Source organism: Schistocerca americana, chromosome 3 (genome assembly GCF_021461395.2).
Source record: "Schistocerca americana isolate TAMUIC-IGC-003095 chromosome 3, iqSchAmer2.1, whole genome shotgun sequence".
NCBI lineage: Eukaryota > Metazoa > Arthropoda > Insecta > Orthoptera > Acrididae > Schistocerca > Schistocerca americana.
In genome coordinates this window covers 160,871,276-160,893,385 of record NC_060121.1, presented here as the reverse complement: position 1 = coordinate 160,893,385, position 22,110 = coordinate 160,871,276, and the positions used below count along the sequence as shown (strand labels likewise).

General features: G+C 40.9%; 1 protein-coding gene across 1 annotated transcript in view; it reads right to left on the bottom strand.

Annotated features, from left to right (window-relative positions):
• LOC124605943 (beta-alanine transporter-like) overlaps nucleotides 1-22,110 on the bottom strand; it is a 125,197-nt gene that overhangs the window by 102,609 nt on the left and 478 nt on the right. Inside the window, exon 2 of the mRNA XM_047137902.1 lies at nucleotides 6,165-6,395. Coding sequence (XP_046993858.1) covers nucleotides 6,165-6,395 — 231 coding nt within the window. The remainder of the gene's footprint in view (nucleotides 1-6,164; nucleotides 6,396-22,110) is intronic.

Below are 22,110 nucleotides of genomic sequence, written 5' to 3'. Positions count from 1 at the left end.
TTTAAACGACCTCTACAATATAAGACCCACGCCTTTTCCAAATCTCATGTTTGTATCCTTAGCGGTTTGGGCTGGGCAATGATAAGTCAGTCAGTGAGTCAGGACATTGCCTGTTATATACAGAGATTGGGAGTCTGCTCCATAGGACGTAAGACGCAGCTGAAATCTCCGCACATCAAAATATTTCGCGATTTTGATGAAGTAGATAGTGGCATGTTCCTTATGAAAACGCGAGCGGTCACATGTACGACCAGATCCAGATGGAACATAAAGAAAACTTAAAGGTAGATCATAAAAACGACAACTTACATTCATGGCATGCGCTGCACATTTTAAGTAATGACTAATGCAATATGGTGGCTTAAATCATTCTAATCGTGTGAGCATTCATGTTATTTTGTACTTATTTGTAAAGAACTGTTAACATTACCTGTATACTACACATAATTATTTGTATCTTTCGACAGTATATATAAAGATGGACCAAGACTGAAACCAGTAGATACTTGGGTTTAAAATAAAAGCACCTGCTGGTTCAAACATGCATCTTATGCATTACTTAAGATCTGTTGACAGTCACCTTCCAAAAATGTTTAAAACAATGCCATACCATGCGAACGAGGTGATTTTTCGATTCTATCGATGCAAATTAATGAAGTGCACAAAGGTGATTTCGTTTATCAAGAAGTCTCTGTCAGCTAAGATAATCCCAACATTCGCTTAAGTCAACACAAAACTGAGTGGTGCTGTTTCGAGGAAAATGAAGAGCCTTAGTGAACACAAATGGCTTCAGAAAGAATTAAAATAGAAGCCCAAATGTCAGGCAGCATTACGCAAACAGACATATTTAACCTATATGAAATAATCCCACTCCTTTAATTTTAATTTTCTTAATACTATTGTGAGTGTTATAGATAACTTTATTGACAGTGAATTACAAATTTTATTAGAGTAGCACAGTAAGAAAATAGAAAAGTTAAAGAAAGATCAACATTTACTGCAGGAGAGTAACACCACACCATCTTTCCAATATTTTGATAAAATGATAAAAATCATTGACATGGTTCTTGAACCACATGAAATCAGTAGTTTCAGCAAAGGTCTGAACTTCGGTGTCAACTATAGACTACATGACAAAGGTGTTAAGTGTTTTGTTGCTCACACAAAAATATAGATCAGTTAACAGGTTCAGCTGCATACAAAAACTCAATGACAAAGTAGTATAGGTTTTTGATAAATATTTGTGTAATAATAGAAGAGGGGAGGAAGAAGAAAATAATAGAGATGTAGAATAAAGACAGACCACTAAAAATAAATTAAGTTAAAATGAAGCACTTACATTGAAAGCTGATAAGGGAAATTCGGTTCTCATAATGTATATCAGTGATTCTATTGACCAAATAAAACAATTTGTTGTTGACAGTGGGGTCAGTAGAACTAAGATGGACCCTACTCCAACAATTCAAGAGAAAGTTATGATATTTATTAAAAATTGTAATTTTATGCTTCAAACTGGGAAAAAAGTCACTCTAGTCATTAATCCTAATGCCTCTAAATTACAAGCACAACCTGAGATCCACAAGGAAAACATTCCTATATGCCCAATTGTAAACTATAGTTTTACAAATAAATTCATAAAACTTTGCCAGGGTTCCTTTTGAGCCAAAAATTAAATTCAATTTTAATTGATAAATATGTCTTCTCCAAAAAATACATACTAAAAACATTTCTGATCTCCTAGCATCAGTTAAAGAATTACAGATACTTAATGATATACTCCTTTTTTCATTAGATGTTACTAACTTATATATCAACGTCCCAGTTGGTGAAACCATTGAACTGATCAGAAAGAATTTAATTACACACCGATGTTTACCTATTCTAGTAATTGTAGAGGTAATAGATGGGCTAAAACATGTCTTGTCACACAGTGGCTTTACTTTAAAAGGGGGTAGGACGTCAAATGGGCAACTTGGAGCAGGAGAGACACCACAGGAAGTTTTAAGTTCCACTGTCTATAGTTTTACAAATAAATTCATAAAACTTTTCCAACATGACCAGGAAGGACTCAAGATTCACACTCAAGGCAGTGGAAGTTCAAAAAAATAAATAAAAAATAAATAAATTTTAAATTTTTTTGCATGTGAAATTGCATCATTTTTTCACTTACTATTGGCTACATTTGGTAGTACAGGGACACTTTTCTTCATAAGTAAGAGAGATTCTTAGATGAATTTATTTAATGTATGAAAAAATTAATGACCTGTTGCATTTTAAACCTCATGTTTAGAAGAAACTCAAATTGCATAATTAATTATCTCAGTTTTTACCACAGTTTTTAATAGATTTGGAAAATTCTGGAGTTTCATACACCTTTAGTATGGTTTGTATGCTGTGCAAATTCTTCGAAGAATGTCTCTTACTTGTGAAGAAAAGTGTACCTATAGCAACAAATGCATCCAATAGTAAGCCCCAAGGGATAGCAATGGGATGTTGCATAGCTGAAACGTTACCCAATATCCTCATGGATCATATTGAGAACAAGATCCTAAACAACAAATCAGATCACACAGTCAGCTTTATTATTTATAAAAGATATATAGACGACACCATTATACTAGTCGATGGTAATGACAAAGTAATCAACAAAATCTACAATCTGCTTAATAATACCCATCCAAATTTAAAATTCACTATAGAAAAAGATAATAAAATTAATTTTCTGGACATAGAGATTTCAAAAGCAGGTAGCAAACTAGCCCTTAACATATACAGTAAGCGAACTACCACAGATATTATTATTCATGAAACATCCTGCCACCCCACATGATATAGCCATCATGCATACTTCCATAGCATGATTGACAGATTGCTAAGAACCCCCACATCTACTATAAACTCTAACAATGAAATGAAATACACTGAAATCGGTAGCTGTAAGTAATGGATACCAAGAATGGCTAGTTGATAATATCTTACAGACAAAGAAAGAGATAAAACATATATATCGAATCAAAAAATTACCCTAACTAAAGACAAAAGCATTAAGAAACCAGATAGATAAGTTTTCCATATGTAGCTAGTATCTTGGACAAAATAAGTAATGTATTTAGGAAATGTAATGTAATATTGGCTTGTAGAATTCATAATAACATTTCAATAACGCTGCAAAAGAATTTAGTTGCGTAAAGGGGAATATATGGGAGGCCAGATGTCCACAGAATTAACTGTCAACAATACGAAAACTTTTACATAGGCTAGACTGGGAGGAAACTAAAGACAGCGTTTCTTGAATACGCACAGCAATCAAACACTTCAGCTCAGGGCTTCCATCTTAAATCTTATAATCACACAATAGGCACCATTGACGAGAATATGCAAATACTACATCAAGCAAAAACGGAATTAAGTATGAACTTTCTGGAGGAAATTGAAATCTTTTGTAACATTGTAAAAATTCCAAATGATGTTCTCAATGAATAAAAAGATTTGAAAAATAAGGATTTCTTTGAGAATTTACCTGAGGTCTTTCACTTACCTGATTCTAATCCCTAACCTGTCATTTTCAAATATACCTCTACTCCTCCCTCTTACACACCATCTCCTTAGACTTGTCTTCATGATAGACGTTATAACTTCGTTTTGTGATGTGAAAAGATTGGCTGACATACATATGACAAGTTGCACATAGCATTTCAGTGTCAACTCCTGATGTTAATGACACTTTTATTGAATACAGTTTTTTATAACCCTGTCAGGATGCTTCACTATGCAATTGCAGTACAAATAAATTATATTATGTTCTGTTATCCACATCCTGTGTATTACCATTGTTCATTATAAATATTTATAAGATGTTTGTAACTTTTCTCCTGTTGTTTTACACTGAATATGGTAAACACTCAGTAATTCTATCTCTAACTTTTATTATATTTGACATGGACTTCTGGTGAATAAGTTTTCCACACCTAAAGTACGTTTGTACTCCAAAGATGTAGTTCTCATTTTAATGAATAACAGGTCACATATTTCTTTTTACTTATAACTGTGTTGTCAAATTCTTTTATGTACATAATTCATCTGCAGCTCTATATCTACATTCCATCTAATGAGGTTGAGTGTGTACATAGGCAAGTATGCATTTTGTTTAGCAATCACTTAAATTGATAATGTAAAGAATTTTTTCTATCTGCTTCTCAAAATTTACACCCAATGGTCGAGCCCCTAATGCCTTTAGCTTAACGTTTACATTGTTTAAAGAATGTTACTCATCACTACCACTACTATATACATGTGTTGTCAATACTCCCTCAATCCAAATTTGAGTGCATGGTTGGTTACATTGTTCTTATTTATTCCCTCCCCTTATTTTCGATACTAGCACTACTGACATACTAAGCTTCCAGCTAAGCACTGTAATAAAACTTCATTAACATATGAAGGTTTCCTTTAAATATAGTCGATATGTGACAGTAATTGTTTCACTATGATAACTTGGATATATATGATCACTGAGTGACGTTTCAAACCTTTTGAGAACACTGTATTTTAGTTTGTTTTAATGTTATAGATGCAATTTCCATTACTTTTATGATATTATTGACGTTTGTTTATATACTCATGCATTTCATTAGGTATATGCAATGAATATGATACTGTGTAACATTAGGGTTATATAATTTTTCCACCTTGTACTCTAACATTTACGTTATCTTATGCCTGGAGATAGAAACTTAGTTTTCTGTTTACATATGAAACTATACCAAATATGTTCACTAAAGATAGTCTACTCCTCTATATTGCTAAGTAACATGTCATCAAGATATTTTTTAATCCTATATAACAAAAAATTTCTTTTAAAGATCTTTGACAAACTTCTCATCATTTTTATAAAGTATAACTTACAGTCTTGATCTTCTCCTCTACTGCTCTGTATACATTTAGTATTTGTGTGTTTGCTTCTAAAGTCCTGTGTCACAAACTTACATTCATGGCATGCACTACACATTTTTAGTAATGACTAATGCAATATGGTGGCTCAAACCATTTTATCCCACTCAGTATTCATGTTGTTTTGCACTTCTTTGTAAAGAACTGTTAACATTTTCTGAATACTACATACATTTATTTGTATCTTTTTTAGTATCCATGAATATGGTCCAAGACTGAAACCGGAAGATATTTGGGTTTAACATAAAAGCTCCTGATGGTTCAATTATGTATTTTATACAAAATTTTGTAAGTTGAACGATCCACACAACAGTTGCTGAATCAACAATATTTTTGTTGTTTGCTACTTAACACTAAAATTCCATCATCTGGTGTACAATAAAAAAAAAACACTTAACTGACTGAGGTCGTTACCAATTCCAGTGTTGTCATTGATGAAAAGTTCTGCAACTGAATTGAAAATAGGTGACCAAGGATCCACTGAACAGTTCCCATGCTGTGTGACCGAAATTTTCGTTCCATGACAACGCTGGAGGAGGGGGGATATTACCTCAATCGGTAAAATGTTCTTCTTATTTATTTTAATCCAGATGACGGAATTTTAGTATCCAGAAATCGGTCGTGTAGGCAATAAAAACCTTTTTCGATTCAGCAGCTGTTGTGCGGTTACTGAAATTTACAAAATACAATTGTGGCTGCTCCACAAGAATTCGAAGAAAAAGTATAGTCAGAGAGTTAAATTTCAGCACTGGCAAGGAAGAAATACAGCGACAGCCGGGGGCCCTGTTCTCGCCATGCACGCACTCATAAAATAGTTGCGAGACACCTGGGGGAATTTTTCAGATAAGAACTGCTTGAGCCTGACCTCACGGAATCCTCCTCTGTAGGAAGTCATTTTCCTTCAAGTAAAGGTTCCTCCCTAAATGTAAACTGCATTTCATGGACGTACTGTGCATTATTCCTACAGCCACATGGTTGCATAAAGAGCTGGAGGTCACTTCTGCTGGTTGTTTGTGAGCTTTCAACTCAGCGTGTGCCAGCTCTCCAAGTGGCTCACTGCTCCCCTCAGTCAGATGTAGCGCTCTGGTGTACTGGCGATTGCAATGCCACTACTCATTCTTGTACTCACAAACAGGGATTGTTCATATCCTTCAACACCAAATGGTAATAGAAAACACAAAGGTAATAAGAATAGAAGGATTTTTTTTAATTACATGTCACCCATGTAGCCGAACAGCAGTCCCAGGGCTGCTCCAATGTTCTGTGCATAGAACATGACGTCACTGACAATGTGCATGTCGTCGCAGACCCAGTTCATCTCTGACGGCACCGTCAGAGGGTACCACGTGTCGTCGTACTCCCAGCCGTGCTGGCAGGGCACCTCGGAAGCACCGTTCAGGGCGCTTCCGTTGTACATCAGGCACTTGCTGAATGTCCCTCCTTCCCTGTGTAACATACGTAGAATCTCATTATAAGTGCATTTTACAACATAATCTGAAAACTATAGCACTGGATACAACTAGAAATCTAGGACAAAATCCAGAAACTGTTTGAGAAATTTGGTTTGCACACTGTTGTATTGCCTGACAAAAAACTAGAATCAGTCACAGGACACCAGAGATAATTATCATTTACTGATGCTCGATCTCTCCCCTGTGTTTTGTGAGTTGCAGTGGATTCACTCTACAGCTGTTTTTTACTGACAGGACTAGAGCAAGGCTTCCCAACCCCTTCCCTTAGGGGTCCGCTGGCTCTTTCTATGGGGTCCGCGGCTACCTTTCACCAAATCGTGTAAAATAATGAGTAAAATTACTGAATAAGAATGTGAAAATCAAATTTATCACTTTTTTTTTCGTGTGATCGCCAAGCAGCCTTTGCGGTTCCTAAGTGAGAACGTATACACAGTTTAGTGCCGGAGAATGCGGCTTCTCTGAATCGACTGTTTCGCAACAATACGGGGGTCGTTTGTGTCCCGGCTCACGGCGCTAGATGCGCTGAAACCTTTTACGCATGCGCGGAGCGAGCTTTGTCGACCAATCACAGCGCTCGCTGGCACGTATGCGGTCCCAGGCATCATTAAATGTTAAACTTGCTTTGTCAGTGCACTACCTATTTCATAAGTCGATTTTTGACCAGTTTATTACTTCTAACATGGATCGGTGGCTGAAGTCAGGATCACTGAAGAAATGTGCAGTTTCTCCATCGCCTTGACAACAAGGGAAGTTTCCAGTTGAAATGAATGAAGAGGGAGGACGACCAAAGGAAGACTTTACATACATTTGAACATTTTTCTTCGGATTCCATGAAACCCCCCCCCCCCCCCCCCCCACACACACACACACACACGGCTGTTATGAAACATGCATGCTCCTTACACATCAGTAGCCAAATGTTAGAAGTGAACAGACCATAAGCGAACAGTTTGGACGTGACGTTGATTGCTCTTGGAGGAAGACAGCTCCATCGTGTGAAATTTCAATTACCAAGTAATTTTAATCAGGCTATAGTGTTTTGAACAAAGTGAGTAAATCCGCTAGTAAGTGTCTGGATACAATTGGAATTCAAATTGGATCGTTAATTTCAAGTTGTTTTCATTCATCTCTAAACCACAGACTATTGATACTTCGAGGGGGGAGGGGGGTCATTGGGAACATAGCACTTGCATTAAGAAGCTTTCAGTTCCCATGGGTTTCGCTCTGAAATTTAAAGTTACTGTGCTCCTGACTGACTAGGGGTCTCATGTATTTTCGACTGATGAAGGGGTCCGCCAGCTGAAAAGGTTGGGAAGCCCTGGACGGGAGTGTAAGGAATCTCTTCTGGAAGACACCACTCAGTCTTACTATGTGGACTAAACAGTGAAAGACTTTATGTGGAAAAGGACAGTTACGAATTAAACTACTAGTACGTTAAATTTGCCTAATTTTCTGACAAAGTGAAGCACCAAGCATGTTGATGAGGTACTCCCTTGGCCAACGAGATACCCATATCTCTGCCTGACAGAACACACGTTGGGCAAGCTCGGATGTCAACTCTGTCCTCGTGCCAGAATCCAAGAGATAAATGGTTGAAATGGCTCTCAGCACAATGGGACTTAACTTTTGAGGTCTCAGTCCCCTGGAACTTAGAACTATTTAAACCTAACTAACCTAAGGACATCACGTACATCCATGCCGGAGGCAGGCCAGGAGATAGAGGACGAGTTACAGCACATGTTGGTCAGCTTGCCTCGGATACAACGGCAATAGAACCAATGCATGCATCCAGGACAGAGTGTGCGCAACGCCATACTGATAAATGGGCTAACACTTCCAGGATTTTTGAAAATTTGACTCGGTTTTTTAGTCACTGCAGTACACAAAACCCTCAACTCATGAAATTTCAATTCGTTTCCTCCTTCCTTTTCGGTGCTTCACTTCTTTTGAGAGGCACTGAGTGGGAAATGAAGAAGTGGTCTGTGATGGAAAATAAATATTTTTCTACAGGATTTAAACATAATTGAAATGGTGTAAATCTACCTTGTTTCATCCATGAATCTATTGCTGCTTTAATATGTTGTTGTTTACTTTGCACAAATATGGTCTTAATGTACAAGTTCCTAGAACTGTAAGCGAATGATAATGTGAATGAGCCGTGGCGCGGCTCTCGGGCGCAAGACGCTATCGATTACTCCTCTGGTTGAGGCTGGCACTATGTGCGATCGCGAGCGCCTCCTGTCGGAGCGGGTCCTAACGAGGGAGTGAGTGCGAGTACGGGAGTCTGGGGCGGACAGCAGGGGAGAACGGACATTGCGGCCGCACTCTGAGGCGACAAGAGAAGAGTTGTTGTGCACGGCCGAGAAGGGAGCGTTGAGCAAGGCGGCAGTCAGCATCGCTTTCCGGGGACAGAGAGTTGCGGCAGTCCAGCGAGCAGACACCAGCTCCGGGAAAAGTGCTCCGGTTTGTGGACGTGATGTGGGTCGTATTTTGGCGCACTATAGTTTGCTTGGTACGCATCTGCTGCTCCCTTTATGCCCACATGTGTTGTTTTGTCCATACGTGCATTGAAAAGGTTACGCTTCGGCTGGAACAGTGATTTGTGCTTTACGTTCATGCACCCTCACTCATTTGTTTTGCTGCAGGCAGCTGTAATTTCAAAGATTTTTTCTGTCGCGATTGCCTTAGCCCGGTGGTGCCTGGTATCCGAGAAAAAGACAGGTAACGTGTGACCTGTTGTTTTGGGTTTTGGAGTCCTGTTTGGGGAACCTAGTTATCACGCACACAAATGTATTACTGCCGAGTGAGGTTAGTCGTAATCTTGTGGAACTGAGCTTTCAGTGACTGGCTCGTCTGCAAGTTAATTAATTTAACCTTTGTGGTGTGTTGTTTTTTCGCTTTCAATGGTGAATTTCTTGTCATTCATTTGTGCATGTTTCGCCGTTAATGGAAATGGAAATGAGCGTTTGGCGTCATTGGCCGGGAGGCCCCTCGCGGGGCAGGTCCGGCCGCCATATCGCAGGTCTTATTACATTCGGCGCCACATTGGGCGGCCTGCACGCCGGATGGGGATGAAATGATGATGAACACAACACAACACCCAGTCCCTGAGCGGAGAAAATCTCCGACCCAGCCGGGAATCGAACCCGGGCCCAGAGGACGGCAATCCGTCACGCTGACCACTCAGCTACTGGGGCGGACCGCCGTTAATGATAACTGTGAGTAAGATAGCAAGGTCTTGAAGGGCTTGCGTATCCTGACTGTAATTTGGCAACTGTTTAATTTGATTTCTTGTTTATCGGTCTGGTGACAACTTGTGCCAAGTTTAATAATTTCCGCCTGTGGTCCGGAAGTTGGTTTGAAGGTAAATCCGTTGGTAAATCTTTACTGGACCTAACTGTTAACTGATCTTGCGTTGAACTAATGCCATTATTAAATCGTTTCTTGTGTGCTATAAATTGTATTACCATAGACAAGGAGACAGGGCAAATCCTGTGGTCGAGGGGTAGGCTCGGTTGCTGCTCTGCGCGTGGCGTCTTGTCGCTCACTATCATTTCCCGCGTTAGTACGGGCGGCGTGAGATTTGTTTGCTCGTGGTTGTGTGGCCGCTAGTCAGCTGTGCCTGCTCCCGCTTCAGGGTGTGCCGTGTTTCGTAAGGCGTACGCCGACTTTCAGTCACTGTTACTCCTGTGTTGCTGTCGGTCGCTTACCGAAACGTTAGTCTGTTTTAGCACGGTGGCCACTGGGCCGTGACGATGTCGATTGATGACCAGCGTTGGGGCGGTCGTCCGCTGTTAGTGGCTTCGGTCGCTTGGACTTGGCAGTTACCTTCTGGTTAAACAGATCAGACTTGTTTATTTGCTGTAAATTCCTAAGTAGTTTGTGAGAAAAGTTGTAACTCAGCTTTTCATGATTTGACACAATTCAAGCATTTTGGTAAGGCATTTTCCTATCTATGTTTTATTTAAATGAGAATTCTTTATTGGGGTTATTCACCTGTTGAAGCTTAACATAAAATTTGTAACTTAGCTCTCATGATTTTACTTAATTTAAGCATTCTTGTAAAGCAGTCCTTTATCTACGTTTTATTGATTGGAAATTCTTTATTGGGGTTATTTACTGGTTGAAGGTTAACATATGTTTGTAACCAAATTTATGTCCTTGCTTAATTGAGATTTGTTAAGAGCCTTTATTGCTAGAAGATCATTAAAGCTTGGGTGCTTGTAATTGTGAATACTGTTGTCTATGTTGTGGGCTACCCTTCCACTTCCACAGCCAAGCTGTCCTATCTACCAGTACAGTGAAGACTGTAAGGTAATGACAATGTGTCAAATGAGCAAATGTGGTAGTCCTTACTCAAAGGCGGGGAGTAATGTTGTTCGGTAATTTGCCTTCAAAACAATTACCGGTATACAAATTCATTGCCTTTCAAGTCACCACCAACTCTCTCCTGAACCAGAAATGAAACGTGGAAACACATTTTAAAATGTTTAATTTCTAATGTGTTTTCAAAAATAGGAAATTACAAATACAGAAATATGTGGGTTTTTTAACGATACGTCAGTGAGATCCAGTGAATACCATTACCATTTTGGTTCATGTCGTGGAGTGGAGCCTGTGATCTGGGGCAAAAGGTTGGCATCAAACAACAAGAGGAGTGGACAAAGGACGTGAAAGCGAGAATCAAATTGGAACACAAATAGGTCTCTTACATTTACTGATTTGTTTCCAACTGAAGGCATTCCTCTAATTTCTGCACACACACACACACACACACACACACACACACAGCGCATATCATTGATAATTCGTACTGTTCTTTGACCAATAGGAGACATATTTCAAGTGACTGAAAACCAGTGCAGGGCCAACGGCCTTGGCGCAATGGTAATACCATTTTCCGTCAGATCACTGAAGATAAGCGCTGCGTAGTGTTGTTGGCAAGCGGGGTGCACGCAGCCCTTGTGAGGCAAATTGAGGTGCTACTCGGTTGAGAAGTAGCGGCTCTGGTCTCGTAAACTAACAAAACGGCCGGGTAAGCAGATGTCACCAATATCATTTTCTCATTGTTTAGCGGGGGTCAACTCAAAACAAATAGCGCTCATCGCGCCTTTCATGCCAGTGTCGACAAAAAGTGTCGGTTTTTGTTTCCCATTACAAACAAAATGATACTTAAAGCGTAATTTCAAGTACCCATTCTATAGAGGTGATCCAGGTTAGTATGAGGTTAATTACCCCTGAGGTGTAAATGAAATTTTCTAAAACGATTAGATTCTGTTTCAGTCATGAAACTAAATCATTTTCAGAAGTTTTTGAAGTTTGTGGTAAGGTCTTATGGAACCAAACTGCTGAGGTCTTCGGTCCCTAGGCTTACGCACTACTTAATCTAACTTAAACTAACTTACACGCACACATGCAAGCCCTAGGGAGGACTCGAAACTCCGACGGGGGCAGCCGTGCAGACCGTCACAATGCCTCAGAATGCGCGGCTACCTCGCGTGAACATTTGCAAAATATTATTACTACTATCACAATTTTGAAAGAATGTAATACTGATTATATAAATTATCAATAATTATTGTTTCTCAATTAGCAGCATTAATACGGTGGAGGGTAGAGGTTCCTCACATAGACCAGTACACACATAGGTTGCGCTCTGTCTCGTACATCGCTGATGATAAAAGCGAGACATACACGTAAGAAATGCTAATTATCTCAAGAAAATGTCTCCTCCAAGCTATAGATAGGACCTGCAGTAGTTCAGAAACTGCACCATTACTCTCTTCCAAAGAGATAAAAGAAATAATTGACAGGACGTAACAGCAGTAATTCCACAATCGCTGCTATAGTGCTGTTATTATTGTTATTATTATTACTGGTATTACAACTACGCTACTGGCCATTAAAATTGCTACATCAAGAAGAAATGCAGATGATAAACGGATATTCATTGGACAAATGTATTAAACTAGAACTGGCATGTGATGACATTTTCATGCAATTTGGGTGAATAGATCCTGAGAAATCAGTACCCAGAACAACCACCTCTGGCCGTAATAAAGGCCTTGATACGCCTGGGCATTGAGTCAAACAGAGCTTGGATGTCGTTACAGGTACAGCTGTCCATGCAGCTTCAACACGATACCACAGTTCATCAAGAGTAGTGAATGGGCGTATTGTGACGAACCAGTTGCTCGGCCATCATTGACCAGACGTTTTCAGTTGGTGAGAGATCTGGACAATGTGCTGGCCAGGCCAGAAGTCGAACATTTTCTGTATCCAGAAAGGCCCATACAGGACCTGCTACATGCGGCCGTGCATTATCCTGCTGAAGTGTAGGGTTTCGCAGGGATAGAATGAAGGGTAGAGCTACAGGTCGTAACACATCTGAAATGTAACGTAACCGTTCAAAGTGCCGTCAATGCGAACAAGAGGTGACCGAGACGAGTAACCAATGGCACCCCCTACCATCAGGCTGGGTGATATGCCTGTATGGCGATGACGAATACACGCTTCCAAAGTGCGTTCACCGCGATGTCGCCAAACACGGATGCGACCTGGATTCATCCGAAAACATGACGTTTTGCCATTCGTGCATCCACGTTCGTCGTTGAGTACACCATCGCAAGCGCTCCTGTCTGTGGTGCAGCGTCAAGGGTAACCGCAGCCATGTTCTACGAGCTGATAGTCCATTCTGCTGCAAACGTCGTCGAACTGTTCGTGCAGATGGTTGTTGTCTTGCAAACGTCCCCATCTGTTGACTCAGAGATCGAGACGTGGCTGCACGATCCGTTACAGCCACGCGGATATGATGCCAGCCATCTCGACTGCTAGTGATACGAGGTCGTTGGGATCCAGCACGGCGTTCCGTATTACCCTCCTGAACCCACCGATTCCATATTCTGCTAACAGTCATTGGATCTCGACCAAGGAGAGCAGCAATGTCGCGATACGATAGCCCGCAATCGCGATAGGCTACAATCCGACCTTTATCAAAGCCGGAAACATGATGGTACGCATTTCTCCTCCTTACACGAGCCATCACAACAACATTTCACTAGGCAACGCCGGTCAACTCATGTCAGCACGTTGTAGGTGTCGCCACCGGCGCTAACCTTGTGTGAATGCTCTGAAAAGCTAATAATTAGCATATCACAGCATTTTCTTCCTGTCGGTTAAATTTCGCGTCTGTGGCACGTCATCTTCGTAGTGTAGGAATTTTAATGGCCAGCGCATTACTGTTAGTGTCTGAAGTCCGACGCATATCATTAACAGTCTGAAGTCTTCCAGTTTCCGACCATTCAGAAGTAGGAGGGCAGCTATCAATCGAACAGTAACAACAGTGCACACATTTTAACTTGGCTTATTTTAAATGGACCTGCAGTGTGCACGTCAAGCAATTGTACAATGGACAGTAATAATGCCAGGGAATTGTGCGTTGTAACAAGTGTGTGCCCTCACTGCATATAGTTAGCTTTCTTATCTGAGAAGGAGTTGTGGGTAACCTTTGCCATGCACCACGAACTCCTTCGTCATTCATTCTAACACCTTCCCTTCCCTCCCTACCCCCTCCCCCCCCCACCCCCACTCACACACACACGCCCAAACCAAGTATCCTTCATCTTTCGTCATTTTAAAAATTAATGTGTTTCAAGAAAAGTCTTTCATTCTATAGTTTAGTTTGGTGCTAAAGATGGTAATGTGGAAGAGGGCGGCGGTAACAAACGGCAGGGCAGGGCAGGGGGTGGGACGGGGTGAGGACGGGGGTGCTAGCTATTGTCTGAGTGCACTTAGGGGTAGTGGTCTAGAAAAGGTTGGGAACCACTGGTCTAGTGATATATTTTTTATCGATATGTATTAACCAGGTTAGTAAAACACAAACAATAACCGGTACTACGGCACCGACTGAGCACCACTGCATGATTGGCAGGAGCGGTCTGCACCCGCCAGGCCAATCGTATCGCTGCCCGAGTAATGGTTATTGTTCGAGTTTTACTGACCCTTTTAAATACATACACATAAAACAAATATTGAACCAGGCGAATCTGAGACCGCCTTATCGAATGAGCACGTAAAATGACGCTAATAAATCGTTTTGTTTCTGAAGGCGAAACATAACGGTACTTTCCGTCGAGACTGGGCATCTCATGAAAGACATGATGAGGAGTACTGACTCCAGCTACGCACTGCAGAAACGGCAGTGCAATTGTCTGACGAAACACCAGGGAAAATGTGCCTGACAGCTGTTAGGAGAGACACATTGTATACACTAGGTGATCAAAAGTATCCGGACACCTGGCTGAATATGACTTACAACTTCGCGGCACCCTTCATCAGTAATTCTGGAATTCAGTAGGGTGTTGACCCACCCTTAGCCTTGATGACAGCTTCCACTCTCGCAGGCATACGTTCAGCCAGGGGTTGGAAGGTATCTTGGCGAATGGCAGCCCATTCTTCACGGAGTGCTGCACTGAGGAGAGGTATCGATGTCGTTCAGTGAGGCCTGGCACCAAGTCGGCGTTCCAAAACATCCGAAAGGTGTTCTGTAGGATTCAGGTCAGCCCTCTGTGCAGGCCAGTCCATTAAAGGGTTGTTATTGTGTAACAACTCCGCCACATGCCGTGAATTATGAGCAGGTGCTCGATAGTGTTGAAAGATGCAATCGCCATCCCCGAATTGCTCTGCCACTGTGGGAAGCGAGAAGGTGCTTAAAACATCAATGTAGGCCTGTACTGTGATACTGTCACGCAAAACAACAAGGGGTGCAATCCCCCTCCATGAGAAACACGACCACACCATAACACGACCGCCTCAGAATTTTACTGTTGGCAGATGACGATCACCGGGCATTCGCCATACCCGCACCCTGCCATCGGATCGCCACATTGTGTACCGTGATTCGTCACTCCACACAAAGTTTTTCCACTGTTCAGTAGTCCAATGTTTACGCTCCTTACACCACACCAGGTGTCGTTTGGCATTTACCGGCGTGGTGTGTGGCCTATGAGCAACCACTCGACCATGAAATGCAGGTTTTCTCACCTCCCGCCTAACTATCGTAATGCGAGCAGTGGATCCTGATGCAGTTTGGAATTCCTGTGTGACGGTCTGCATAGATGTCTGCCTATTACACAATATGATCCTCTTCAACTGTCGGCGGTCTCTGTCAGTCAATAGAAGAGGTTGGCCTGTACGCTTTTGTGCTACACGTGTCCCTTCACGTTTCCACTTCACTGTCACATCGGAAACAGTGGACCTAGGGATGTTTAGGAGTGTGGAAATCTCGCCTACAGACGTAGGACGCAAGTGACACCCATTCACCTGAGTGCGTTCGAATTCCGTGAGCTCTTCGGAGCGCCCCATTCTGCTCTCACCATGTCTAATGACTACTGAGGTCGCTGATATGGAGTACCTGTCAGTAGGTGGCAGCACAATTGACCTATTATGAAAAACGTACGTTTTTGGAGGTGTCTGGATACTTTTGATCATATAGTGTATATGCCAGTGTAAGACTTTATGTTTCTGATTCTGTCATCTCTGCAAAAATTCTCTTTCCAACGTGATTTGTATAGATATTTGTCAGTATCTGTGAGAGTGCGCTTTGCACTGGGAATTTGACAGTTTGCGGCACACCTAGTCCCAGTCTCGCGCAGCCAGCCAAATAAGCATTGCTCCTGAAGTAGTGCGTCAAAAGGAGGCACTGCTGGATCCAGTCAGAAGTTACAACGAGCGAGTTCTTGGCAGAGCCAAGTGCAAGATCCTCGAGAAGCTGAAGTACTACCTGAGTGAATTTCATGCTGATAATTGCACCCTGATGGTTTTAAGATTGACACAGTGCACTGTGTTGTGTGCGAGTGGTGCCTTGGGTGTATCTGCCAGCAACAACATTCTACGTGGTAGCTGATGTAACATGCAGCGTGCAGGTGTGCACAGTGAGTGAGAGAAGTTCAGCTTCTTGAACTACAGGTGTAATGTGTCAGGCAAATCCAACACATTCCATGAAAACCCTGACACAATAAGCAAATCCAGCAGTATGTCACATAGCTCCAAATAAATCGTGATATTAAATTAACCAAAGTAATACGATTAACGAGTGAGCAAATGGAATACCACAGACTAACACAAGAATGCCTAAATGAATGTCATACCTTCCCACCGTGAGACAGACACAGTTCCAAGGGGAGAAACGAGAACAGAAGCTGAGAGCAGAACCGTGTTAAGCTAGAAGGCCCTACGATAAGGGACGGACACCCACGTCGCCAGCTAACCACCAGGACCACCCCCAGTCCATGTTAAAAGATAGAGCCCTCCAGAAGAACAGTATAGGTCTTACGATAACACTAAAAGGGCCACACCAGCTGCAAGTTTTAGCGTGAGACATTGTCGCGTCTCTGTTACGTTGCAAACGTTAAAAACATTGCCCCACCACGAAAAGTATAACGTTTCTCATTGGATAGATGGAATTTTTGTAGGCGGAGCTTAAGGTTAATATTGAGACCCTGATTGGTCAGTTGAAAACACAGCTGGATAGCTTTTTTTAAACCAAATTCGGTAAATTGTAGTAAGGAGAATTTAGGAGAGAGTTGCTTCCGAGACAGCGAGCTGCATGGAGCTGCGCCGCCCGCCGCCCCCTGACGCTGCCTAACCAACGACAAGGTAACGAACGCACGCGATGCCGCATAACAGCGCATAAAGCTCCACTCATAACTGCAGAAGGCTCATCAGTTACACCCCCATTTTACGTAATACTAGTGTCGATCATCAATTAAATCTCATGGTGTTCACATTTGCTACTTGAAATAAAAATCTGAAACGCGATGATATTTCTGTTATATAATTACTGAGAAGCCACATCAGCTGCTGTAATTTACGACAAATTAGATAAGTAATTCAAGATAATTGAGGATCACTGTAGACCATTTTGATAGTTTTCTCTTCCGTCAAACTTAATTTAAACCTAGATTATAGATGTGATATGGCATAGGTCATCCTTAGATCCATTGTAGAACTTGGAAACCCATTCAGGGAATAGTCGTTCACATTTTTGTTGAACGCAGTTGGTTTTCATCATCCTGTATTAAAACATTTCCTTTTATCAATAGTGCAATTTATAAACAATGTTTTGTGAGTAGAATAAAATTTCTAATGGTAAACTTAACTGCTCTTTCGACGTTATTTTACCAGCTAACTAAAAATAGGAAAGCCTTGAACCCCTTGCACTAAATTTAGTTAGTATTAAGATTCTTTTACAGGGAGTGCAGTGAAGCTGACGCTGAAATCATTAAGTATTTGGTTATATCATTGCTAGTCTCACTGAACTCTTCTGAACTCTACATGTCATGTGTGGTCTGGCGTCTCCTTACCCGCAACAGGTCCCAGGTTCAAACTAGTCAATTCCCCACAAAATACGCTCAGAGCGTCGATGCGCGAAAGTGGTAGGGGGACACGACTTAGAACAAACAGACACCACGCAGAATGTTAGACAGGCTGTGAACTTAACTAATTTTATTTGGTCCAGGATGCTTTTGTTTAAACTACACAGCGAGCTTAAATCAGTTGTTGGCACAATTGTACAAAGAATTCATCTCCTTATTTGTTCTATGCGAATGTTCAATAAAATAGATACTTTGAAGAAGGAAAGTGCCGAAAAATAGATTTTTGTTTGTTTCGTTTTACCAAAAGTGTGTTAGCATACAGACGCACTTTGTGAGCTATAAATGAGTTACAAAAACGGAGAAACAAAACCTACTCATCTGCTGGCTTAATCAGACTTGGGAAATACTCGGCAGTTTGGAGAACGGAACGCACTGCAGTTTCGAATTCGTTCACCCTCTGCGCTGGTGGTCCTACCTGCTTTCCAGTTCTTTAATACATCGCGTTTTCAGTGCATCACGGCATTGTTTTGTGTTTAATTTTTCAATGTCTGAGTTTACATATCCGTCATAGAAGCAAATGAAGAACAAATTATTGATATAGCAGCTAAGCTACATGTTTCAAAATCGTGTTTGTTTGGAGTTTCTAATGCGAAGCCATGGTTTTTGTTGTAGGCCACATTTCCTGACGAAGTATGTAGCATGCTGCTGTTGCAAATAAACAGTTTGAACCCTGAGATTGAATCACTTCATGTTCTCAGTGGCATCTGATAAGGTCAAAACTGTAACACCACTTCAGTGCGCTTTCTCCTTGCATTCGTAGCTACTGGTTGATTCACAAAAATATGTGATACGTTAGTACCTCCGAAAGCGAGGGCACTCCTTTCTTCGAGGTAATCGCAATTTTGGGATTGCGGAAAGGAAAATCAAATGACTACACAGAATTTAAATATCACAACAATACACTGATTTAATTCAATTCACAAGGAAAATAAGATGCAATATTACTCAAATCTCTGATGAAAATACACTGGATTTCAACAATCAGTGGCCTTAATTCCACTAATAATCAACAAAGTTCCTGTAAAAGTCCCCATTTTCGATTTACAAGTTCAGGCAGTTACAATATTCCTTCCGGAGGGGTTAATTAACTGTATCTGCGTTGTCTGATATTTTGGTGAAAAATATTTTCTTTGCCGCAAGAGAACAATGCAGGATGCCCCACATTCCATCAGAAACCGTGTGCAGTGAAAAAATCCCGATACAATATATGAAGGTACAACATGCACCCAAGGTAGTTACATACATTCCATATGAGAACTGGCCACTTTGCGAGGCGGTGTTGATGTGACCAACTACTGCGAGGGCGGAGAAAATGAAGCGCATTGATGGTCTTCAGAATAAATTTCATAGATAAGGCTTTCAAAATCTGTGAGAAGTATAGATGTTTCTTGCATATGTCGTATTTTTTAAATGATTTGTGAAAATGTAACTGATTCTGATGTTGTAATATGAAGTTTTAGTGCTTAATTCATGATCAGGTTGAAGAAGGGAACAAATTCTCTGTTTTTAATATTGTGACGCCTCCTTCAGAACAATTCATCGTCCTAAGGTTCTGATATAGGAGTCTAATGTAAAGAATCTCATGTAACTGTTTGGTTAAGACAAAATTAGAACTAAGAACAGGCGAAAGTTTCTTTTTTTTTTTTTTCTTTTTTCTTTTTTCTTTTTTTTTTTTTTTTTTAATTACTTACAAAACGATATTTTCGATTAGCTCCCTTCTTCAAACTACAGAATCAATTGTGTGTGTTAATATATTAGATTTTTAAGATATTTGTGTCGGTGGTTTGGTGTAGTGTGTGGGTAGCTTGTGTGGTCGCTGTCTAGTGGAAGTAGTAGCAGTAGACCAATGTGTATTTATATGTTATTTACCTCATCCCAGACAAATCTAGGACTTGACTGGTATTCTTATGTTTAATTGAAGAAGTTGTCCCCATTGTCATTAGTGGTTATGGCTGAGGGCCATGCTCTGTAAATTGTGAATGTTAGTACACGATTACGTATCTAATGGCAAAGGCTCGATTTTAATTCTGTTGATTGTGTGAAAGATATCGGCTGCACTGAATGGTTTGAGCCCTGCTCAGGGACTTGTAGGAGCTACAGGAGGATATATTAATTTACTGAAAGTGTAACAGCATGCTGTTGCTCACATGTATTTTATGTTTAATAATTTAATACTTAAATTCATCCCCATGGCTGCACAACCGCCAGCCAGACCCCATTCCAGCTATGTTCTACACAACAGTTTCCATTCCACTGTAAGCATATGATTTGTCATATTGACTGTTCTTTTGCTCTGTGATTAAATTCATGATTCATATTAGTTGATCTGTAGCGGTATTTTGGATTTGTGGGATTTCTGGGACTGTGAGCTGTTCTATTCCGATCTGGTTATCATTTATTTTTTAGGTTGATGGGAAGGAACTTTATATACTTCCTTTTTCTACGCTGTTTAATACTGAGAAAAGTGTTAATGTGTGAACTTTTCCATGTAGCAGGTGGCAGCATTCTTGAAACTGTTAACTGATCTCATGGATGTATTTTCTTTATGTACTTTGAGCCTGGCTTCTCTGCTATTGTGCTGACGACTTTTTTTCTTTTTTGTGAGTAAATTTTTGACGGCCAATAGTTCGACCAACTTTAGTTCTTCAACAATATTTTTTCTTATATGATTCGTATTTGTTTCATTCATATATTACTGCAAAGCCGCCATCATTACAGTGTAAATCCCGCCTGTTTTGTAATTATGACTTACCCTCCCTAATCCCTTCCTATAGTTTTGTTTCTCTAATGAGCTTGCCTGTTATTTTTCTGTGTGTTTCTCTGTTTTCTTGATTTTGATTAAATCGTTTACTCATTTTACTATCAGTTCGATTATTAGTCTGTTACCGATACAGCATTTTTCCTTCTGATACTAAAATATAACTAATGTTTGCATTTGTTATTTTAGTTCTTGTTAACTTTATATTTAAGAAATTTGTCTGTGACAGTTATATTTCCACTTCATTCAGTTGCATTTCAGTGATATTTATTATTCCTGAGTAAAATTTGTGTGGAAAGTTTTAACTATGTGTGATGTGTGTGTGTGTGTGTGTGTGTGTGTAAGAGAGAGAGAGTGAGAGAGAAGGGGGATGCAGGAAGGGGGATAGAGTGACAGACAGACAGACACACAGACAGAGATAGAAAGAGAGAGAGAGACAGAGGAAGAGGGACAGAGGGAGGTGAAGAGAGAGATGTAAGTAGTACATGTGCAAACTGTATAGTTTTTCGTTTAGTTCAAGATCTTTCCCACACTGTCGCCTAATTTCAGTACAGAATAGCCAGCCTATTTCAGATATTAAGGAAATTTCACGCAAAATTTCATATTTTATTTTTCTTTGAGTCTTTCAAGTTCTCAGATGGCTGTGAGCGCTATGGGACTTAACAGCTGAGGTCATCAGTCCCCTAGAACTTAGAACTGTTTAAACCTAACCAACCTAAGGACATCACACACATCCATGCCCGAGGAAGGATTCGAACCTGCGACCGTAGCAGTCGCGCGGCTCCAGACTGAAGCGCCTAGAACCGCTCGGCCACAGCGGCCGGCTCAAGTTCTCTTGCATTATAATTTCAACTATGCCTATCTGCCACTCAAACTTGTTCCTCAGGACAGAAGCAATTCATTTAAGAGGAAGCTACTAAAGTCAACATCACACGACCCACAACGGCGTCTCTGCACAGTAAACCAGCGTATCCATGCCACCGTTTAGCCAATGGTGGACATGAATATGGGGGTCAAGTCTGTGGTTGCTGGAGAGTCTTGATGGGAAAAGCATAGTTGCAACTCTCTATTGTGATACTGAATTCGGCAAGAACAGACAACTCCTGCCGTCCACACGTGGTCCTGCTCACCAGTACCAGCCACCACTCTCACAAAACTAAACCAACACCTGTCCCACAACCTACTCAGTTCATCTCTTTGTCCAGACACCTAGACTGGTAATCAACCTTTATCTGTGCCCCAAGGGAAGCCTTCCCCATATTCTGAGAACCAAGACTACAGATCAAGTATTCTTCATTTAAATCTCTTATTTACCCACCTGCCTTCTGATGCTACTGTTCTGCATCCTGCACATCTGGTGTCAGAAGCAGAATCTAACCCATTGTTCAGTATGGAGGATGACCATGAAATTTTGGTTCAAATTCAAAACTTTGTGGCCAGCTATAATAATTGTTGTTGTTACTCTGTGCAAGCCAGGCGTTTAGTGGTCATGTCT